Here is a 19,221-nt window from a genome sequence, read left to right as displayed (position 1 = left end):
TTTATTTTATTTTATTTAACATACTTTCCTCATATTACAAACCAACCAACCTAAAACTCTCCACCCTCTCCAGAGCCTCCGTAGCTCAATCGGAATCGACGATGCCCTTTGATCGGAAAGATATGCTTTCGTTGGGTTAGTTGATCCCATACGGAGTTTTTTCATTACACAAAACATCAATCTGGTCAGAAAAACACACGTAAATAGCAGACATAATACACAGACCGGTGTATTACGCATGTTAAGGGGTTTTAATCGGCTTTAGTTGCAAAAACCACAACCTCCTCCTTTTTCTTTACCTAAAAAACTCTAAAAAAAATAGTAAAATCTGACGTGTTCAAAATATTTGCAATATTATATAAAACATTATTCGGATACGATAAGTACATCACATAACATTTATTCATAATGAGAATCATTTCAACAGAAACAAACAGAATAATACGGAGTCACGTGCTAATATACAGCACATATTAGCCAAAATTTTATAACAGGATCTTATTGCAATTTAGCTATTTTTTGCTTAAATTGATTTTCGTTTTACTCTTTCCTCCTCAGACATTGAATGTTTTCGTCTTGCTTACGGTTTTTTCTATATATTTATATATCATTGATCATTCGTATAGATGAATCATTCTAATCTTTAGTAAACAGCTAGCATCGTATAATATATATATTGGTGACGTGAGGAGCTGAAGGATCTTCCTCAGCCATAGCCAAGTTAGCCGGTCTTGGGCGTGGACAGTAGGTTCCCCCCCCCCCCCCCCAGTTTATCCTGAGATTTTTCATCCTGCAAAGTACGGACATAGGATACACCGGGGCGAAGGGTATCCTGTGAACGGTTTGAGGTCCGATGATTAATAAACCCTCGACACTGCAAGGTAAAAGAGGGAAATAGGAAGAAGAGATGAAATCATGCGCCTTTATTACATACAATCATGGCTGTTAGGGTAAAAAGACAACCTCTCCTTTTAAACTAGTATGAACTAAAATTAAGTATATTTATTTCTTTAAAGGAAAAGTTTGATAAGACGAACTTACTAAAATCAATGTATTAACAATGATTACTTAATGTTATGCCCATTTACGGTTTCCAAGAATTATAAAAATAAAATGACTTTAAAAATTAACAAAATGTAAGAAGTATAAAATATATTAAAAGAAAATACTTTAGAATTGAAATTTTATTGTAAAAAAAAATTGTAAATTAATAATAATAATTCTCTGCAGTTCGTGCACGTCATTTATAGTTTTCGTTATTTGAATTTTAGATTAGTCCATTATAAAATATTATTTGTATAAATTTGTTATTTTTTTCTTTGACGAAATATTATTCATAATTATGCCTTTTATATATAACTGCTTTAACCAAAATTCGATGTTGACATTCTTTGCAATTATTTTTCAAATTCAACCCAAGATGGGCATTACGTAGTTGATATTGCCTAATTCAGACAACATCAACTGCGAAGGAACAAAACACAAGCGTTGCTATGTATTTTAAATCATTTACAAAATTGCAAGTCTAAGATCCACGTGGTCGACTGAGTTTGCAATAGATAAACTAAAGTTGTATCTGATATTATCTGCATGTGATATCTAATCCAATCTTTTATACGAAATTTTTGACGTCGAAATGATGTCGCTTTACAGACTAGGAGCGTATGCATCTACCGGATAACTTAATGGTTTCGAAGGTTTGAGGATACTGGATGTGCAAGGACTCCGAGGTGATTTAGCCGAAGTGTCCTCAGCTTCTTTCACAGGACAAATATGTTCGTCCGTAATTAAAGTTCCATGATTACGAGCATCCACACACTTTATCTCTAAAATGGAAAACCAAATTCTGCTGTTTGTACACTAAATAGCCGTTTCCTTCTTTCTTTCTTTTTTATTTTTATTAGATCCCATCTGGCTACCTATATTTTAGTCAGTAGTTTCTATTCATTTTTATAAGTTAAAGATGCCAAGAAATTATATTCTTGGTTTAATCCTTTATCCAAGTGCAAGCAAATAAGTTTGCACCTAAACTATTTTCAGGACTAATCTTATAGTTCTTATAAGGACTGGCTTAAAGGGGCGAAGCAAGAATGCTTTTCATCTTTCCCGTTATCCGTAGATGACAGTGTAGGGATAAGGTGCTATTGAGCTATTAAAGCTCTGATCATGGCAGGAAGGTAACAGCAATAGCCGAGCCTCAGTTAGAACTTCATTGGCTACAGCATTGCCATCCATTACCTTCCAAGGGTATTGGATTGAATGAATCAATCACCGCATCTCACGGTCGATTGTTCATAACCCTAACACCAGGAGGACTGATATTGATCCTTATAAGGATAAGGATAAGGACTGGCTTAAAGGTGCGAAGCTAGAATGCTTTTCATATTCCCCGTTATCTGTAGAGGACAGTGTAGGATAAGGTGTTATTGAGCAATTAAAGCTCTGCTCATGGCAGGAGGGTAACAGCAATAGCCGAGCCTCAGTCAGAACTTCATTGGCTACGGCATTGCCATCCATTACCCTCCAAGGGTATTGGATTGAATGAATCAATCCAAGCAGTACTGATATTGATATTGAAGTAATGCAAAAGTCACATTTTCATATACGAGTAACTAAAAGGTGTCTTAACTTATTATTAAAATATTCTGGAATAGAGAAAGTCGTTAGAAGTTTTTCATAAATTAAAATATGAAATCTTTAGTCGAATCTTGGTATCTTTTACTTGTATTAGAAACAAGTGGAAAACTATCAAACACTTTCGTTTTGTTTCTATGATTTAGAATTGTCTTATGTACATGAATCAACATTTCAAACGAATATGCACAAATAGTACTTTCTTGATTGTGCAAAAGCTTCTATGTTGCTATTTGAAATAAAAATAAATAAATAAAACTAATGTACAAGACCTGATAATGAGAAAAGAAGCGGTAAACAGTAGTATATCTCGCAAACAAGAGCGAATCAAGTAGGGAGTTCCGTACACACCACTGCAAAACAGTCCATATGCGTTGGATAACATTCAAAGCGGAGCCACTGTATCGGAAGTGATGCGTGCTGAATCTCACTGTCACTTTACAAACTTTCTGGAATCTTTTTCGACTTTATGGATAGTGGTTGTCTTTCTGGAAGACGTCATCATTTGTTAGGATTGAATCTTGCTATCATACGTTGTACAAGAATCAAATGTATGCTAGTAAGATTACAAGACTAAGCTGTCGTTGAATTACGTCCGGAGAAACATTAAATATCAAGGGGTTAACTCTTTTGCAGAAAAGAAAAAAAAATTCAGGAGGGAAAAACAGTACAATCTCCATAAAAAGCAAGAGAACTCATCTTCCATTGTAACGCATTTAGATATTGCCACAAGAGGGATTTTTCCCAAACTTTTTAATAGGGAAATTTAGGCCTTTCTAACCAAAAAGGGGTTTTGTGTTGTACTTCCCATTGCGCGACGCTTTGATTAAGAAGACGACAAAGTCCATTCCAAATGAACGATGGAATCATGGATCAGCTTGAACCATAGATGCAACCATATTGGATCCAAACTTTGATTCGATGATCACGATTGCAGATTAAGAGGAAAGTTTATTTAAAAAAAAAAAAAAAATTGGGGGAAAGGGAGTCAAAATCTCCTGTGCTCCTGACACGACTGTAGGTATCCCTGTTATTGTAATGGATAGAGGAATTAGCACATTATGGCACGGATGTAGTGTTTACAAAATCGCAAGTGTCCATTATTTATTTATTTTTTAATTTAAGGCACAATTCCAAAGTCTGATGATATACATAACGTAAGGAATGGAGTCAGTCGGTATCGGTATAGACGAAGCCCTTTTGTTGGAAAGACCCGGGTTCGAATCCCGTTTATGACCAGAGGAACCCTTATCAGATATTTCCAGTCAAATAGTAAGTTAGAAGGTTCCATACGGAGGTAGAGGGTTTTTCTCCCGGAAACTAAGGATTTTCGTCCCTAAAAACAGGCTCCCTTGAACACACACACACACACACTGCTATGGATCTCAGGTAGAGATCCATAGCAGTCAACCTCTTGGATGAAAATTACACTGGGCGGAATAGAAATCTTAGGAATGGTAAGTAGGTTTACTTATGTACTGATTGATTTGTGCTAGCAATATCTAGGTTGTAATAATGAAGCAAACGAAAGGGCAAAATATAGTCCAAATTATAATCATATTGATTATCGTCAATATCGCCTTAACCTTCTTAGTAAGTTATCACTGATGATTTGCCAGAGGAAGCAACTCCAAGAATGAAAAGAGAACACAAGCGCTATTAGTGTCAACCTGTCGTTAAAATATTGTAAATTATCCCAATACAATCCCAGATTGGTGTAAGATATTGCGCATTGCGTTCAAGCAATTCAAAGTATTCTACACGGTGTCTGAAGCATTCGATAGAAATGCACGTTTATGCAACACTCAGTTGCTGGTTTAGGTACATCCACGGAATCCATCTCTTTACCAGAAACAACTTGAGTTTGCAGATCATCAATAATGGGTCAACAACAACAGTTAAGGAACAACACAATACGATTGTCAGCATTTCATGTAACAGTACAAGTGTCAAGGATTGCTGTTAAAAATGGGACTGCAATCCTTGGAACCTGCACGGGAACATCACTACTGCCGAAACATTTTGACAGCAGTGGTAATCCCATTGCTGCCCAAATAGATTACGTAGAGAAAACGATGGTTGTAGGCAAAGTACGTATCGACAATGATCCCTCAACCAGAAAACCTCCACCAAAAAAGTCTTCCGGCTGGAGACGGCTTGTTAACGCTAGGCGATTGACGATGAGTAAGAGGCTTGTGCGTTCTAACAGAAGATCCACAATCATTTCACTGGCAGCGCCGTACTATAGTACTGCGCTGTCATTTGTATAGTGATATGCAAATCTTTTTTCATTTGCATATTATTATACATTTCCGAGTCTTTTCCCTACTAATTCCAGTTGTAGTTGTTCTATATTGAGGGCGGACGACATCAGCATCAATCAATGGACCTCACTGTACAGCTAACTAACACCGAAGATACCTGATAATGTGAGGGAGTGTTTCTTGGGCCCCTTAGCATCAGTGTGTAAGGAGGCCTCCGAATGCCACTTGAATATTGTTGCCAATCGCATACATCATGCATCCCCCTTCATGTCCAGTATGTTAGCGTGAATAATGCTACATGTTACACGACACAGGTCATGCGGAAATGGTTCCAGGAGTCTGAGGGCAGCTTTGCTATTGGTCTTCGTCAATCCGAACAGGGACTTTCGGCAACTGCTGGATGCGAATGAGTCCGTATGGGTCAACATAACCGCTTTAACACCGTGGGCACCTCGTGTATTCCTTATCCTTATAAATTGAGACTGTTCTGAGATCTTAAGATATAGAAAGAGACATCAAAATCAGCAGTATGCGATCGATATAAAATAATTGAAATTAAGAAATAAACCTTAACACAGAGAACTTTTTGACCAAAGCGCTATGCAGTGTCATAAGTCAATTAGGTTTCAGGATTAATGAACTTCTCTCAATGGCGTTTGTATTTTTAGTCAGTGTGTGCGTGTGTGTGTGTGTTTCTCGCTATGAAAACCTGGATTGAAATCCTCTAATCATCAGAGGCGAGTTAGCCTATCACGTATGGCGGTGAGTAGGATTTCTTCTTACAGCGAATCGGCCATCGAACAACTTTTATTTTGAGAGGAAAATCCTGACATAAAATGTGGAAAGGGAAAATGCCTGGATTGGGACTAAATCTTTAGTTTAAAAGAGTTCAGGAAAAGTTCCTTCAGTTTTCAACGCAGTTCAAACTTTTGATAGCCGTTGTTACTTTCTTATCTGAGAGCAAAATGCTCAGTAAACATCCCCTCCTTAAAAAAAAAGTTCATCCTTCCGAAGGGGGAAAACTGTTTTTTAATCCTTAGCATTCAATTCCGATTTAGGTGTGAAGATCAAGAACCGGCATTGATTACACCATTATCTGTAACGCAAATGCTTATATTTTTTTTGACTCCATCCCCTAAACGATATTGGTAAGCAAAGTTCATAGAATCTCCAGTAAGCATCATCTTTTGTGTTATTGATCGGATATTTCTTACGTGCAGATGTGGCACAGGAGACTCACAACAAGGACGGTAATCAACTTACTGGATCCTCTTATTCCCAGCCCCCGCATGCACACAAATACTTAAAAAAAAATGGGCTATGGCTTTATTACCTAAAACCAACTTGTTCAACGGTGACTCTCTAGGGTAGGATAATGTGATGTGGGCAGAATAGGACCACACAAAAGTATCTTATCTTCTACTTGACGACAAACTAGGATGAGGCAGAAAATGTGATCGATGAAATCCTATAGATCAGATTTTATGCTTCAAAATGTGCGGGCCAATCTCAAACAGTCCGTAAGCTAAACGAAAGTTAATGTTTTTATTACCGTATGGAAATACAAAGCATCATCAGAATAACTTTGGTTATAAAATATGTACGCGGCTCACCATCCCTGCTGAAATAAGATTGCTTGGTTCTATTTTAGGAAAGATGATTCAGAAAATTCATTTAATTTTATTAAAATTTGTGGGGGAAAAAAGAAGCTGTTTGATAATTTAAAAAAACACGCTTTGTAGATTTTAACCTAGCACTACTAACCGAAAGTGGCAAAAGATTTTTTTTATTCAATTATATTAATGTATTTATTAATTGTTTGGCAAAGTGGACTTTAGTAAATGGCTCACGTACAATGTTATGGTTTATACAAATCATTGCTTTAACTCTTACTTAGCTTCAAGATAGGTAGGTTGCCTGTGCTAATTTTATGACATTTATAATTAAATTAGGCATAAATGCCATTAAATAATCGCATTAAATCTGATAATAAATTTATCATAAAATATTATTAGCTATAGTAAGTTTTTGCTTAAGCACTGTACTATAATAAAAACTAATATTAACGTAATAATCACAATAGTAAATCAGGGCAAAGTTTTCTGCATAAGATAATATCGCAAATTTTAAAATAAAACACTTGAATATAAAAATATTTCTTATAATTTATGAATGTAATAAATATTTTTCGTACTTTTGTTACAGTTATAAAATATTGTATTCGCTTACTTTCTAAAAATCTTAAAAATTACATAGACAGCAATAATTATTTTATAAAATTTAAAATAAATAATTTTTTCTTAAAATAATTGATGGTAGGAAGGAGGTTGGTTGTTCGATAGGACACCATACTCTTGGAGGGTAATGGATGGCAATGCTGTAGCCAATGAAGCTCGAACTGAGGCTCGGCTATTGCTGTTACCCTCCTGCCATGATCAGAGCTTTAATTTAATAGCTCAATAACATCTTAACCCTACACTGTCCTCTACAGATAACGGGGAAGATGAAAAGCATTCTTGCTTCGCCCCTTTAAGCCAGTCCTTATTATAAGGAATTGATGGTAGAAAAGAATTAAAAAAAAAAAAAAGTCTTTTTTAGGACTTCCAGGGTAACAATTAGCAATGCTGAACCAAGGAAGTTAACTGAGGTTCGGCTGTTGCTGTTATCCTGGATGATGAGTTTTTGAGTTCGCTCTCTTAAGGTTTTTGCCTTAAGGGAGCACTTTGAGTCTCCGGGGAAGGTGTTCTCCGGCACGGCCCGCTGTGGGGTTCTTGCCGGTGAATTATTTTCCTCGGAATTTGAGCGGTTCTGCTCAGTGGTCGGGGAGCCCGTCACTGAGTGGAACCAACGCTGAGATATGGACGGTCTTCCGCCCACTATGGAGTGGCCTAGAGATCGTCCGATTTTTTGAGATTTTACCCTTTACTTACTAATCAGGACTTCCAGGGTAACGAATGGCAATGCTGTAGCCAATGAAGTTTTAACTGAGGCTCGGCTATTGCCCGTTACCCAGCCATGACTGGAGCTTTTAGCTCGATAACACTCCATCCACACAGATTCTCTTCATTCAGATGACGGGATAAAGAGTCAAGGACTCAGTCCATCGCCCAGTTCTTTTAAGAACTTTAAGAAATTGATGGTAGGGATCTATGGATTGACCGTGAGATGCGGTGATTAATACCTTTGAAGGGTAATGGATGGCAATGCTGTAGCCAACGAAGTTTAACTGAGGCTCGGCTATTGCTGTTACCTTCCTACCATGATCAGAGCTTTAATAGCTCAATAATAACTTATCTCTACACTATCCGCTACAGATAACGGGGAAGATGAAAAGCATTCTTGCTTCGCTCCTTCAAGCCAGTCCTTATAAGGATATAAAGCTGGCGTTAAAACTGTTACTAAGCTACTTTGTTTAAAAGGTCAGATTAATGAATAACTGTATAGTTAAGAAGGGAGCAAATGCTTTAATGAAGCGTACACAATATGTCAAGAAAGAATATATTTATTTTCCTATCTAACAAGAAACCGAAATATAACTAAAATGTTACACAATAATAACAGACTGTTTCTTTCTATTCAAACAGGTTCTCCTGTTCCAGCAACAAACTCTCCCGTCTCCTATGATCACGTACCATTTATTCTAAAATTGTGTCAACAATGGATAGAGTTTACTCGTGTAATTCTCGTCCGGGTTCTGTTCCTGCCTATACTACCGTCCTTAAACGCGTTAAATCACGATTTCGTGTAGCCAAAGACAAAGCAAACATTGAGTGACGAATACAAAAGCGGGCATAAACTAAACCGTTGTCAGAATATATTAGTTGCGGTTTGACGAGAATCCCGTCCTAAAAGCCGCTTTCGCTCGCGTTTACTTACTGCGGTTAGTTTTAGAATAATTTGCAAATACAGAAAATTAACGGCATAAAAAAAAAAAAAAAAAAAAAAAAAAGGAAAGTGCTTTATCCTTAATAAGAATTTATTAAATTCCTAGGTCGATTTGTTTTTAATTTGATGATCTGTTGAGTAATCATTAGCTAAATATGACATATGAAGCGATTACATGGAGCAAAAAGAATATAAAATTAAAGAATCTGCAAATATGTAAATAGCTTACCTGAGCATCTTCCTGAACCTCCAGTAAATGCACCATGGAATGAGTTTTATAATCATTGTGTAAGAACAGTAAAATATATCTATATTATATATTTATTCGGAAACGAGACACTTCAACAGCCGATGGGGAAGAGATTAAAACGGACACATAAAGTGAGAATAACACGGATAAACAGATATATATATGCCTGAAATTGCCAACATTAGAAGTATTTATATTTATTCTGAACCCCATCAAGGAAAGTTGCCCAGACACTCTTTTCAGATCATCAAGCACACAGAAATTACTTGTATCAGTCTTATTGAAAATAGATTTTGGGAGCGGATATGATGCATAAACAGCTTCATATTAACTTGAAATTATATCAAAACAATTATTAAATAAATACTTTTTTATTATTTTCGTTTATTTTTTATATAAATTATTACTGACTCTTTGAAATGGGGTGTGTAGCTGAAACTCCCGTGGCTCCGTACGGGATGGCTAACGTTGTTGTTTCCGTATGATCGCGTACTCAGCCGACAAGAAAAGCGGGGACTGGTCCTACAAAGGCCCCCACTTCGTACGATGCATGTCGTACAAAAGTGACGATAATTGATTAGTTTTGTTCGTCTTGATATCAGTTAGCATTTTATGCGATATTATTGGCCTTTAGGAAGAAACTGAATAATACTTGCGTAAGTCCATACGTTCCCAACAGATATTTGTCTAAAGATATAATGACAACACGCAGATACACTGCTTGATCACATTTTCATCTAAAGCAAGATGACTGCTGGTGGGACTCCGAAAATTCTAAGCCTCTTTTAACAATGAATTCAACACGCCTCTGTCTTTATCCAAAAGGTTGATGTCTTTATTCACTTCGAACAACATCGCATTAATATTTTTTTATAAAGAAAAATATAGTTTATATTTCTGAACAATGGTAAGTACCAACGTGAAACGCAAGTTTAAGACATTACCATTACTATTTAAGATATAAATATGCAAACAAACTGAAAAGTTCGTTAAACTCATAGAATACTTTTGCGGAACACGTTAGCCTTACTGTTATAAGGCTACTGAATACAGAATTTACATTTTTTTTTTCATTAATATATGAAGATTTTATTTACAACAAAGGTCATTTAGCCCCCATTGAACTGACTTGTATTCAGCTTCGTAGATGAAGTTAGGTTTAGGCATCTTTGGATGAACAGAAGAAGTTATAATAAGGAAAGTACGCAAGTATATCGTACTACTTGCTTGTTCATTTCTTGCGAGTATTAAGAAAAAGACGAGAGTTAAGTATCTAAGAAGTTTCTGTGGGTTTAAGTTTCGCAACGTTTGCAAATGTGTTATCGTGGGATGTGTCGATGCTAGAAAAAGGCAAGTGGATAAGTCGAAATCTTTTTTGGAAACGTTATAGCGTCAATGATGATGCTTGAAGGAATTATAAAAAGACTCGATATTAATGGGAAGTCTGAAATGCGATCAGATGATTTCAAGAACACTAGACAAAAAAAGTTGCAGTCCAAGAATTAAGTTTGTTTTGAAAGATCTGGATTCGAGTTCAATCCGGGACGCGAAAGGAAACTTCCGTAAGGGCTTTTAACTGCAGATGATTAAGCCAGTCTCATACAGAGGAACTGCGATTTCTGTCTGTGTAAAACAGACAAACCGACCATGAGAACAGACGCAATATAATATACAGACATCTGGTCCAATACCATAATTGCTTCGGCAGTAATGGCAAACAGTAACAGCTCAGACTTTTTTAACTGCTGTTGTTGTAATTCACAACTTCGATGGGTTTGGAAGTGTGGTCAGCCATCGCAGTACCCAACAATCTCACAACTTTCCTAAAGTAAAAGAGATTTTCCTAACAGTTCAATGACAAAATGCTTGTATTGCTGAAACAGATGGAATGGCAACTGAAGAATGGATTACGTGCTGATTAAGATCACGAAAGACCTGTTTGTTCAAGAGAAGTAAAATGCTTCGAATAGGTCATTTGTAATATTTTGGAGTAAATAAAAGAGCGCAGAGTATACATCGAACCAATATTTTTCAAAAACCGACTTACAGTGGAAAGTGTAACCGTTGTAAACCTCAGAAAAAAAAGTTGAAAATATTTGTAAGCGAAGACGATACTAATTTTGTAATTTGAGTCAACTCACATTTTACAAATTGGGAAAAAATAAGAACTATAATTGATGGATTTATGATTTGGAAAATTTAAAAAAAAAAAAGTTAAAAAATTTCAAACAATTTTTGCTTCATCGTTCTGTTCTCCATTCATTTTGAGTGAAGACCAATCCTTACATGACGAGGGTCGACAAAGTTGACGAGCAACTACAACAATTCTAAAACGGATTCATCCCCAACGTGCCAGAATATAGAATTAAAGTGTTAAATGAGCATCTCCTTTTATTCTCCTGTCCACACAGGACAGTTAAGTCACCATTAAGATACACCACACACACACACACTTCACATTCCGAGTTCTCTTTTCAAAGTCCGAGAACAGTTTCCGACTGAGAAGAGGAGAACTATCTCGGGGGCCTCCAACACAAGCTCAGACGTTGCTGATACCAGTTCGTAAATGCGAACGCCGGTTGGATATCCTTCCTTTTATAAAGGAGAAAGAGAGAGAGCAAGTGTCTTTAGTCATTTCGCGAGAAGGGTGCTCCGGGATATTGAAGAGCTGGCTACATTGAACTGGAGAGCATCCTCATTCACCATTAGCTCCGCCAGCTAAAGGAACGACAACAGAGGCTGTGGAGCACCCTTCACTCGAGGTGCAAGATGGTCGAAGAGGTGCTATTGATGTCCTAAAGAGCCTTCAGGTCGACCATTCTGGATGGTCAGCATCTCCACCTGAGTCACTTTGTTTAGTGACCAATGTGCTTACGAAATAGAAAGAAAAAGACTAAAAAAAAAAAGAAACCATCCCTCTTTTACACCCTCCCCCTTTCTCCCCCCATTTCCGGAAGTGAGGTGTGAAGTAGCGTGCGACGAGTAAGGACCTGAGGAGTGACCCTCCAAGCTCGGGTCTAAGTGGCCCTCTAATATACTTGAAGGAATTACTTGGAGTCGCCGAGAAGTGTGGCGGGTTAGGGGCATAGAGCACTCTTGTACTTCCGAAGAGGCTCAAATCTCTCTCATCTGCGCCCGGATGGTTCTCGATAGACTTTTCCACCAAGATTGTCTATACAGAGATGAAAAACTATTACGGGAGGCTCTTCATTCACAACCAGGACTCTTGTGGAAGTCGAGTGCTGCCGAAAGAAAATCTCTCGGAAAATCCGACTTGTAACGATCAGGTTGGGATCGCATACGAAGTGTCGTCAACACATTCGGTATGCGAAAAGGGGAAAGATTACCGTCTCTCTCTTTTTTTTTTCTTTTTTTTTTTTATACATCGTTTTTCTCCAGACGTTTAAATTATGCTACGCATGCGCTGTGTGGATTGGAAAACAGAAGTTTTCCTTAGAACATTAAGTAGACGAAAAAATAAAATAAAAAGGAAAGAAAAATACTTACTTGCAAAACGCGGATCTGGCGTAGTGCCGTACCATCCCGGTGCAGTTTGTCTCACGTGGTCTCCGTAGTGAGCGGATATGTCGGTGCCGTTGCAGTACTGCGAAGGGAAGGTGTTGGGATGGGACAGCTGCGGCATGTGCATGTAGGGGTTGGTGACGGGCACGTTCATGCTAGCCTGCGGTTGTGGGGTGCGGTAGGAGGCGGGGGAGGTGAGGGCTGAAGGGAGTCCGGTGGCTACGGGGTTGTCAACGGAGGCGGCGGCGGCAGCAGCGGCAGCGGCGACGGCGGCGGCCTTCTTGTAGCTTTCTTCAAGTGGGCTAAGGATGTCGGTCACTGAGAACGGGGTAGAGTGTTTGGGACTCAGTGACATGGCTTGCTCGCAGGAGTCACTGCGCTAAGTGCCTCTCGGCACGACCCTCTTATGCTGGAGCCGACAGCTCGAGCGGGCGCACGAGCGGGATCTTCCCGTCCTGCCTTTCGAGTGGCCACTGAGTACATGGATGGACAAGTTGGGTCCCAAACGATACTGAGGGTCGCTCCGTACACAACGGCCATGAAACACGCGCGCACAAAGACACACGGTTGGTCAGGAGGAGAAAGGCGGCCATTCTACGCCTCGTCCAATACGCACTCATGGATGGGATGCGACACTGCGCATGCTCACCATGTCCTCTCTCTCTCTCTCTCTCTCTCTCTCTCTCTCTCTCTCTCTTTCTGTCTATAGCAATGGAAACAACTCGAAAAGGGGGGGGGGTGAAGAAGAATTCAGACTTATCGAAATAGAGATCTGATAAGCTATAAAGACAGTGCACGTGTCAAAAAAATACTCGTTTAGTTTTGGGCTGTTTTGTATTTGTTTTTACTTCCGTCTAAGAACGAAGTCGATGGTAATAATGCAGCCATGTTCCCTAAATCGTAGGGGGCGGGGCCTAATCGACACTCCACTAATGACAGACAAGAAATGTTCTTGGAGAACCCTCAGACGGCGTTTATTGGATCACCGGTCGTATTTTAATGACAAGTCCACCCTACCGACGCATTGTAAGTTTCTTTGAAATCCAAAGGGTACGTTTTAAGTAGATGGTTCTTCCTTGAAGAGTTCCCTTGTTTAAGAGGACACAGAATTATAAATATTAGGGCTATTCAGACTGCTATTAACAAACATGTTCACACCCTCTTCAGGGACTTCCACAAGGGCGCCTGCGATCGAGGAACATCAGCAGCTTCTAGAATTCGCTTGTATTGCAGTCATCCACTATTTAAAGGGTCATTACGCATCATCCGACTCGATTAATCGACGAAATATCGTTTAAAGAGTAACGTAATTGCTTTAATGTTCAAATTTTGCAGGCAAATTCTGCGTTTTTTTTTTTTTTTTTCCCACTAAGCGCTCTCATCCCAAGCTAGCTACAACGATAACGATGAGAAGCTCGTCTAAATGTAGAACTCTCATTAATAGCAGCCAAACACGAGTTTGAATAAATAAAGCAGTGCGGATTTAGCTCAACAAATCAAAGAATAAATCTCGTATACCCCCCCCCCCATCTTGAAACACGTCAATGTGGCTTCTAAAAACGTCTTCCACTACAAACCCGCTTATTCTTTTCTTGCTGAGAACCCATTTTCTCCATAGTTTGTAGCAGGTGTTTAAGTAAAACAAAGCACATTGGGATTATGTAAAAACTAATTTAAAACTATATTAAATCACATTCAAAAATATTTAAAACATGCGAGATTAAAATGGAAATAAAGCAGTCATTTTTACCAGGAGATCCTTACCTGTTTTTCAGAGTAATCCCTACCTCGCAACTTATTTTCAAGAAAAATTTCTTATTTATGAAATATGTCATATTTATATATTAAATAAAATGTAGGCAGCAAATGAGGAAACAACAAAAAAAAAAAAAAAATTACATCCCTTAAGGTGGCCTTCCACTACTTAAGATGGCTTTCGTTAACTGGTTGGATTCTCGTTTTACGGTTAATGTAAGGAATAGGAATCCACAAAAGAGAAATTATCAATTGCTACAACACACGAACACTAAACATTCCGTGCTATAAGGTCTCAGTGTCGACAGTAACAATGAAAATGGCTTAACAATGAAACTCGTGGGAATGTGCTTTAGGCAAATACGTAACTCAGTTGTGACAACGCATTGCTATGGCGACCAGATTTTCCAATATCATTTATTGTGTGCATAATATGCTAACGTGTGTTTCAAAATGCATTCTTCCCCTAAAAATTATTTATTTCACTCCATAAATTAGTTACCTAAGTAAATATACATACATATATGTTCACTGCTTGGAAAGAAGTCAACGAATATCTATGTCACGTGTTTGTAGCCGGTACAAATTGGAGAAATATGATGCTTCCAAATTGGTGCAACTGTGTCCTGGTGAAATTGCCGCGAGAGACGGGAAGTGATTGGAATGCCATGTTGGGCCATTCTGCACCTTATGATCATTGAACGTGATCATAAGGTGCTACGAAGGATGATATGTATAAATCGCCCATTCGTTTGCCGACACGTTGAATGCGGAGTTGAGGGCATCGACTGGAACACAAATCTACACAAAACATTCAGAACCGAGGCTCAGAACATGGGCTTCCATGGTAGGACCGCAATATATGCAAGCCCCACATTACCCGAACATGCAGCGACGTGTGCAGTGGTGCAAAGAGCTTGTGCACTGGGAGTGGAAGCTTGGAGTTGTGTGATGGAGCGACGAATCACGCTACATCCTCTACTGAGCAGATGGACGGGTGTAGATGTGGCGGATGCCCGGTTAACGTCTTTAACCACATTGAGTATACCCATCTATCAAATTCGGAGGCGGGTGATGGTATAGTCCTGTGTTTCCTGGTTAGTCCTCTGACCTCTGTTTGTGGTGTCACGAACATTGAACTCCGAGAAGTATCTGCACATTCTGGACAATGCAATGCTTCCTACTTTGTGGCGTTTCTAAGGAACTAACCATCGTCTCTTTCAACAAGACCACGCACCTTGTCATAAGGCTGGTGCTGTAACTGCGTGGTTTGTGGACTCGAACGTCACCACACTTGACTGGACTCCACAAAGCCTTGTTCTCAACCCTTTTAAACATTTGTAGGATGAACTGGAGCGTCCGGTGAGGTTAAGGGACGTCCTTCCCACAGCAGCAGTCAGAATCTGATTACATGCCTAGAGGAAGAATGGTCCAAAATTGCTATTGATCGCTATCTCGTCAGCTTGTGGAAAATGCACGATAGCGATCAATGCCCCGTAGGATTGCTGCAGTCATCGCAGCAGGTGTATATATATATATATATATATATATATTATAAATTTATAATTTATTCTCTTCTCTCTGAAAGTAAAGTGAACTTCATAACGGCACTATTCACAAATAAATGTAATAAATAATAATACGATGAGCAAGAGCACAGAAGTGCTCTTGCTCATCATTTGGAGGTTTGCGAGTTCGAATCTCATTCAAAACCCGAGAGAGACACACACAAGGACTTTTTCCAAACGGTGAAATAGACAGCCTGATCACCTTTCTTCAGTTACGGATGCCCAATTTTATGAGCGCATGCGCGTAGAGAAGGAAAGAATGTGAAAAGCTCAGAGAAAGAAGCAGATGAGTATACTCTACTGTGTGTGTGTCATTTAAAGACCGATCAAGTATTTCAGCAAAATCAAATGCCGAGAAAAAAAAAAAAAAGAGCAGACTGAAGATCGAATTCTTCTGCTATGTGCATATAAATCGAAGAATTATTACTTCAAGATAATTTCCGAAATAAAAATCAAACGGCAGAAAAGTGACTATGGAAGAAGATTTTTTTGTTATTTTCAACGCTATGATGAAGCCTTTAAAATGATCGTGTGACAATCAATAGAGCACTTGGACTACAGAAATATTCCAATATGAGCAGGAGCGGCTCGTGCATAGGCACTACGGAACTGCAGCACTCCCAATTTTTCTGGATACATAAATATATTTATTAATTTATTTATATTTTCTTGTAATATTTAATTTTATCATCAACAATCCTATACAATTCTCTTATTTTGTATAAGAAATAATAAAAATCCATCTTGTAGCACTTAGCAGGGCGGCGAAGGACGCCGGCAGCACCGTGTTTACCACAGTGTCATATTACAACGCGCGCAAGCATGCACGTCAGTGAGATGCGAGCTATTAGCGTAATGCGGCACTGTCCGTCGCGCAGTTCCACTGTTGTTTATATGCAGTTTGCGCCAGTAGTAGAGTGTTTGTAAGTGCTTATCGTGTTGACTCCGTCTCTTTAAATATTTCGACATTACAATTAAAGATATAACATTTGTTATAGTTTTTATTTTAGAACATTATTGTGTTAATGTTCTAAAATATTTTATCGATAATAAACAATATTTTTTCATAAGAAACTATAACACATTTTAGGAATGTTAGTCAAGTGAGCTTTAATTTTTCGTCCTACTCGTTTCACCGATTTTTGTTATTGGCATCTTCAGGGATACAATTGGTAAGCGATATGAAGGTAACAGACTGGGTTTTAACTGACAGTTCTAATTCATACAAAATTAGTACAGTGCGAGACAATGCACGTGTCTCGGGAAAATGATTTATTTGTTACGAGACATAATGTAATTGGCGGGAAAGCTCATTTCTTTGATGTTTAGTAATCTAATTAAAGTTTTCCAAATTTCCGGTAGGATTAGACCTTGATTCATATTTAGGTTTCCTGTTGAACGGGCGACCATAGCAGTCTCCTTGAAGGTTCTGGAATGGCAGTTCTCTTCTATATAGGGCATATGACTCTTATCCCACTCAATAAGATGGTTGGTGGAGACAAACTTGTCTGTTGTTTCTGACATAGTCTATGTGGTCCTCTCGTTTCGAAGCTTTTAGAGGTCTGACCAACGTAACTAACTCCACAGGAACAAGGTATATTACATACTCCAGAGAACTTGTAGAATAGATGAGGATCTTTCGGTGATCTTAAAAATTTCCGAATAGTATTGACCGGCTTGAATGCTACTCTAATATTGTGTGGTTTTAGAAGGACAGTGAATTTTTTGGAAATGCTGCTGACAAATGGAATAGTTATAGTACTGATGTATTGGGTGTCATCACGTTATCTTTGTGGTATATCCGAAAAGAAAATCTTGTTGCAGAGTCTTTTTGGGTAACCATTTAAGGATAGCTCTCTGGACATTGTAGTTAATTCTTCTTGTAAGTTATCTTGGTCTGTGGTGTACTGTATAGCTCTTTTCTTAAGCATATGGATAATACTAAGTTTCTGGGATATATGATGTGATGAGTTGAAATGGAGGTAACGTCCAGTATTCGTAAGTTTTCTATACACAGAGAGGTTGATACTGTTATTGGTTTGTTTCTTTATTAGGATGTTCTAGGAATGGAAGTTTTTCATCTTTTTCAATTTCTAATGTGAATTTGATGGTATGGTGGAAACTATTGATTTGGTTGAGATAATCCATTAGTTCTGTCTATGACGTTCTCAGTACAGATCCTACGCAAAAAAACCATAACGACACCAATGAACTATTACGTGGAATGACAAACTGGCCTATAGACTTAATAAGAAAGCTAAAATCCATGCACCCGTTGACTCCAAGATTGTATGGCGTTCCTAAAATACATAAAGAGGGTATGCCATTACGTCCAATAGTTGATGGAATCTATTCTCCAACTTACCAACTGTCTAAATATCTAGCCAAGATTTTACAACAACACATTCACAACTCTGATACTTATATTAAAAACTCACAACATTTTAGTGAAAAGTTAAAAAACATCCCTATCTCTGAAGATGATATACTAGCAAGCCTTGATGTCACATCTCTGTTTACAAACATTCCGGTTGTGGAAGTCATCAACATCTTAGACAACTTGTTCCCAAGAAACATCACTACTTTGTTCAATCATTGTTTAACTTCGAACTATTTCGTTTGGCAAAAAACCGTCTACAAACAACTTACCAGATTAGCCATGGGTAGCCCCCTCTCTCCTTCTTGTGCTGACTTATTCATGGAAGACCTAGAACAGTGATGGCGAACCTATGACACGCGTGTCAGCATTGACACACTTGAGGGTTTCGGGTGACACACCTTGGATGTTGAAAGATATTGGTATTCTGATGAAAAAAGTGTGATAAATCGTGTAAGATCGCTCTCAGTTAAGGCGAAGGTAGGTTTCGGTTCATTGAAAGAATTATATTTTATAGTTAGCCTATTTCTATTTTATTTTGTAACTAGCATATAAACAAGAGCTTTTAAGTGTACGTTTTCTTTCTTAATGATTATAATTTCTGCATAGTCATATGATATTATAAAAACTTATAAAAATTATTATCAATATTATACGATACAAACTTATAAATACGTGCTTTATATATTATAAACTTAGTTTTCATTTGACTTCTGTGTGAAATTCGTTCATGCATGCATTCCAAATCTCTCGACTGAGTAATACAAGTTCTAAACATATTTAAAACCACTTTAACAGAAAATATAATTCGCAGCATTAAATATTGAATTTATCTGAGTAAATAATGAAAACATTTTTATAGTTGCAATAAATTCAGTAAATTTTGTTAAATAATGCAAATAGTAACAACTTACGATGACGTCGTAACAAAACCTACTAAATAGCTGCTATTTAGTAGCATGATAG

General features: G+C 38.0%; 1 protein-coding gene across 1 annotated transcript in view; it reads right to left on the bottom strand.

Annotated features, from left to right (window-relative positions):
- Positions 1–14,990, bottom strand: part of scro (scarecrow) — a 32,860-nt gene extending 17,870 nt beyond the window's left edge. Inside the window, exons 1-2 of the mRNA XM_090399597.1 lie at positions 14,931–14,990; positions 12,541–12,934 (exon numbers count right to left, since the gene is read on the bottom strand). Coding sequence (XP_090255723.1) covers positions 12,541–12,934; positions 14,931–14,990 — 454 coding nt within the window. The remainder of the gene's footprint in view (positions 1–12,540; positions 12,935–14,930) is intronic.
- Positions 14,991–19,221: the final 4,231 nt, after the last annotated feature.

The sequence above is a fragment of the Typopeltis vanoorti genome, chromosome 10 (assembly GCF_054136105.1).
Source record: "Typopeltis vanoorti isolate ZY-2024b chromosome 10, IOZ_Tvanoo_1.0, whole genome shotgun sequence".
NCBI classification, from domain to species: Eukaryota; Metazoa; Arthropoda; class Arachnida; order Uropygi; family Thelyphonidae; genus Typopeltis; species Typopeltis vanoorti.
The sequence above is the reverse complement of the archived record's forward strand: the minus strand, read 5'-3'. Positions and strand labels throughout refer to the sequence as shown.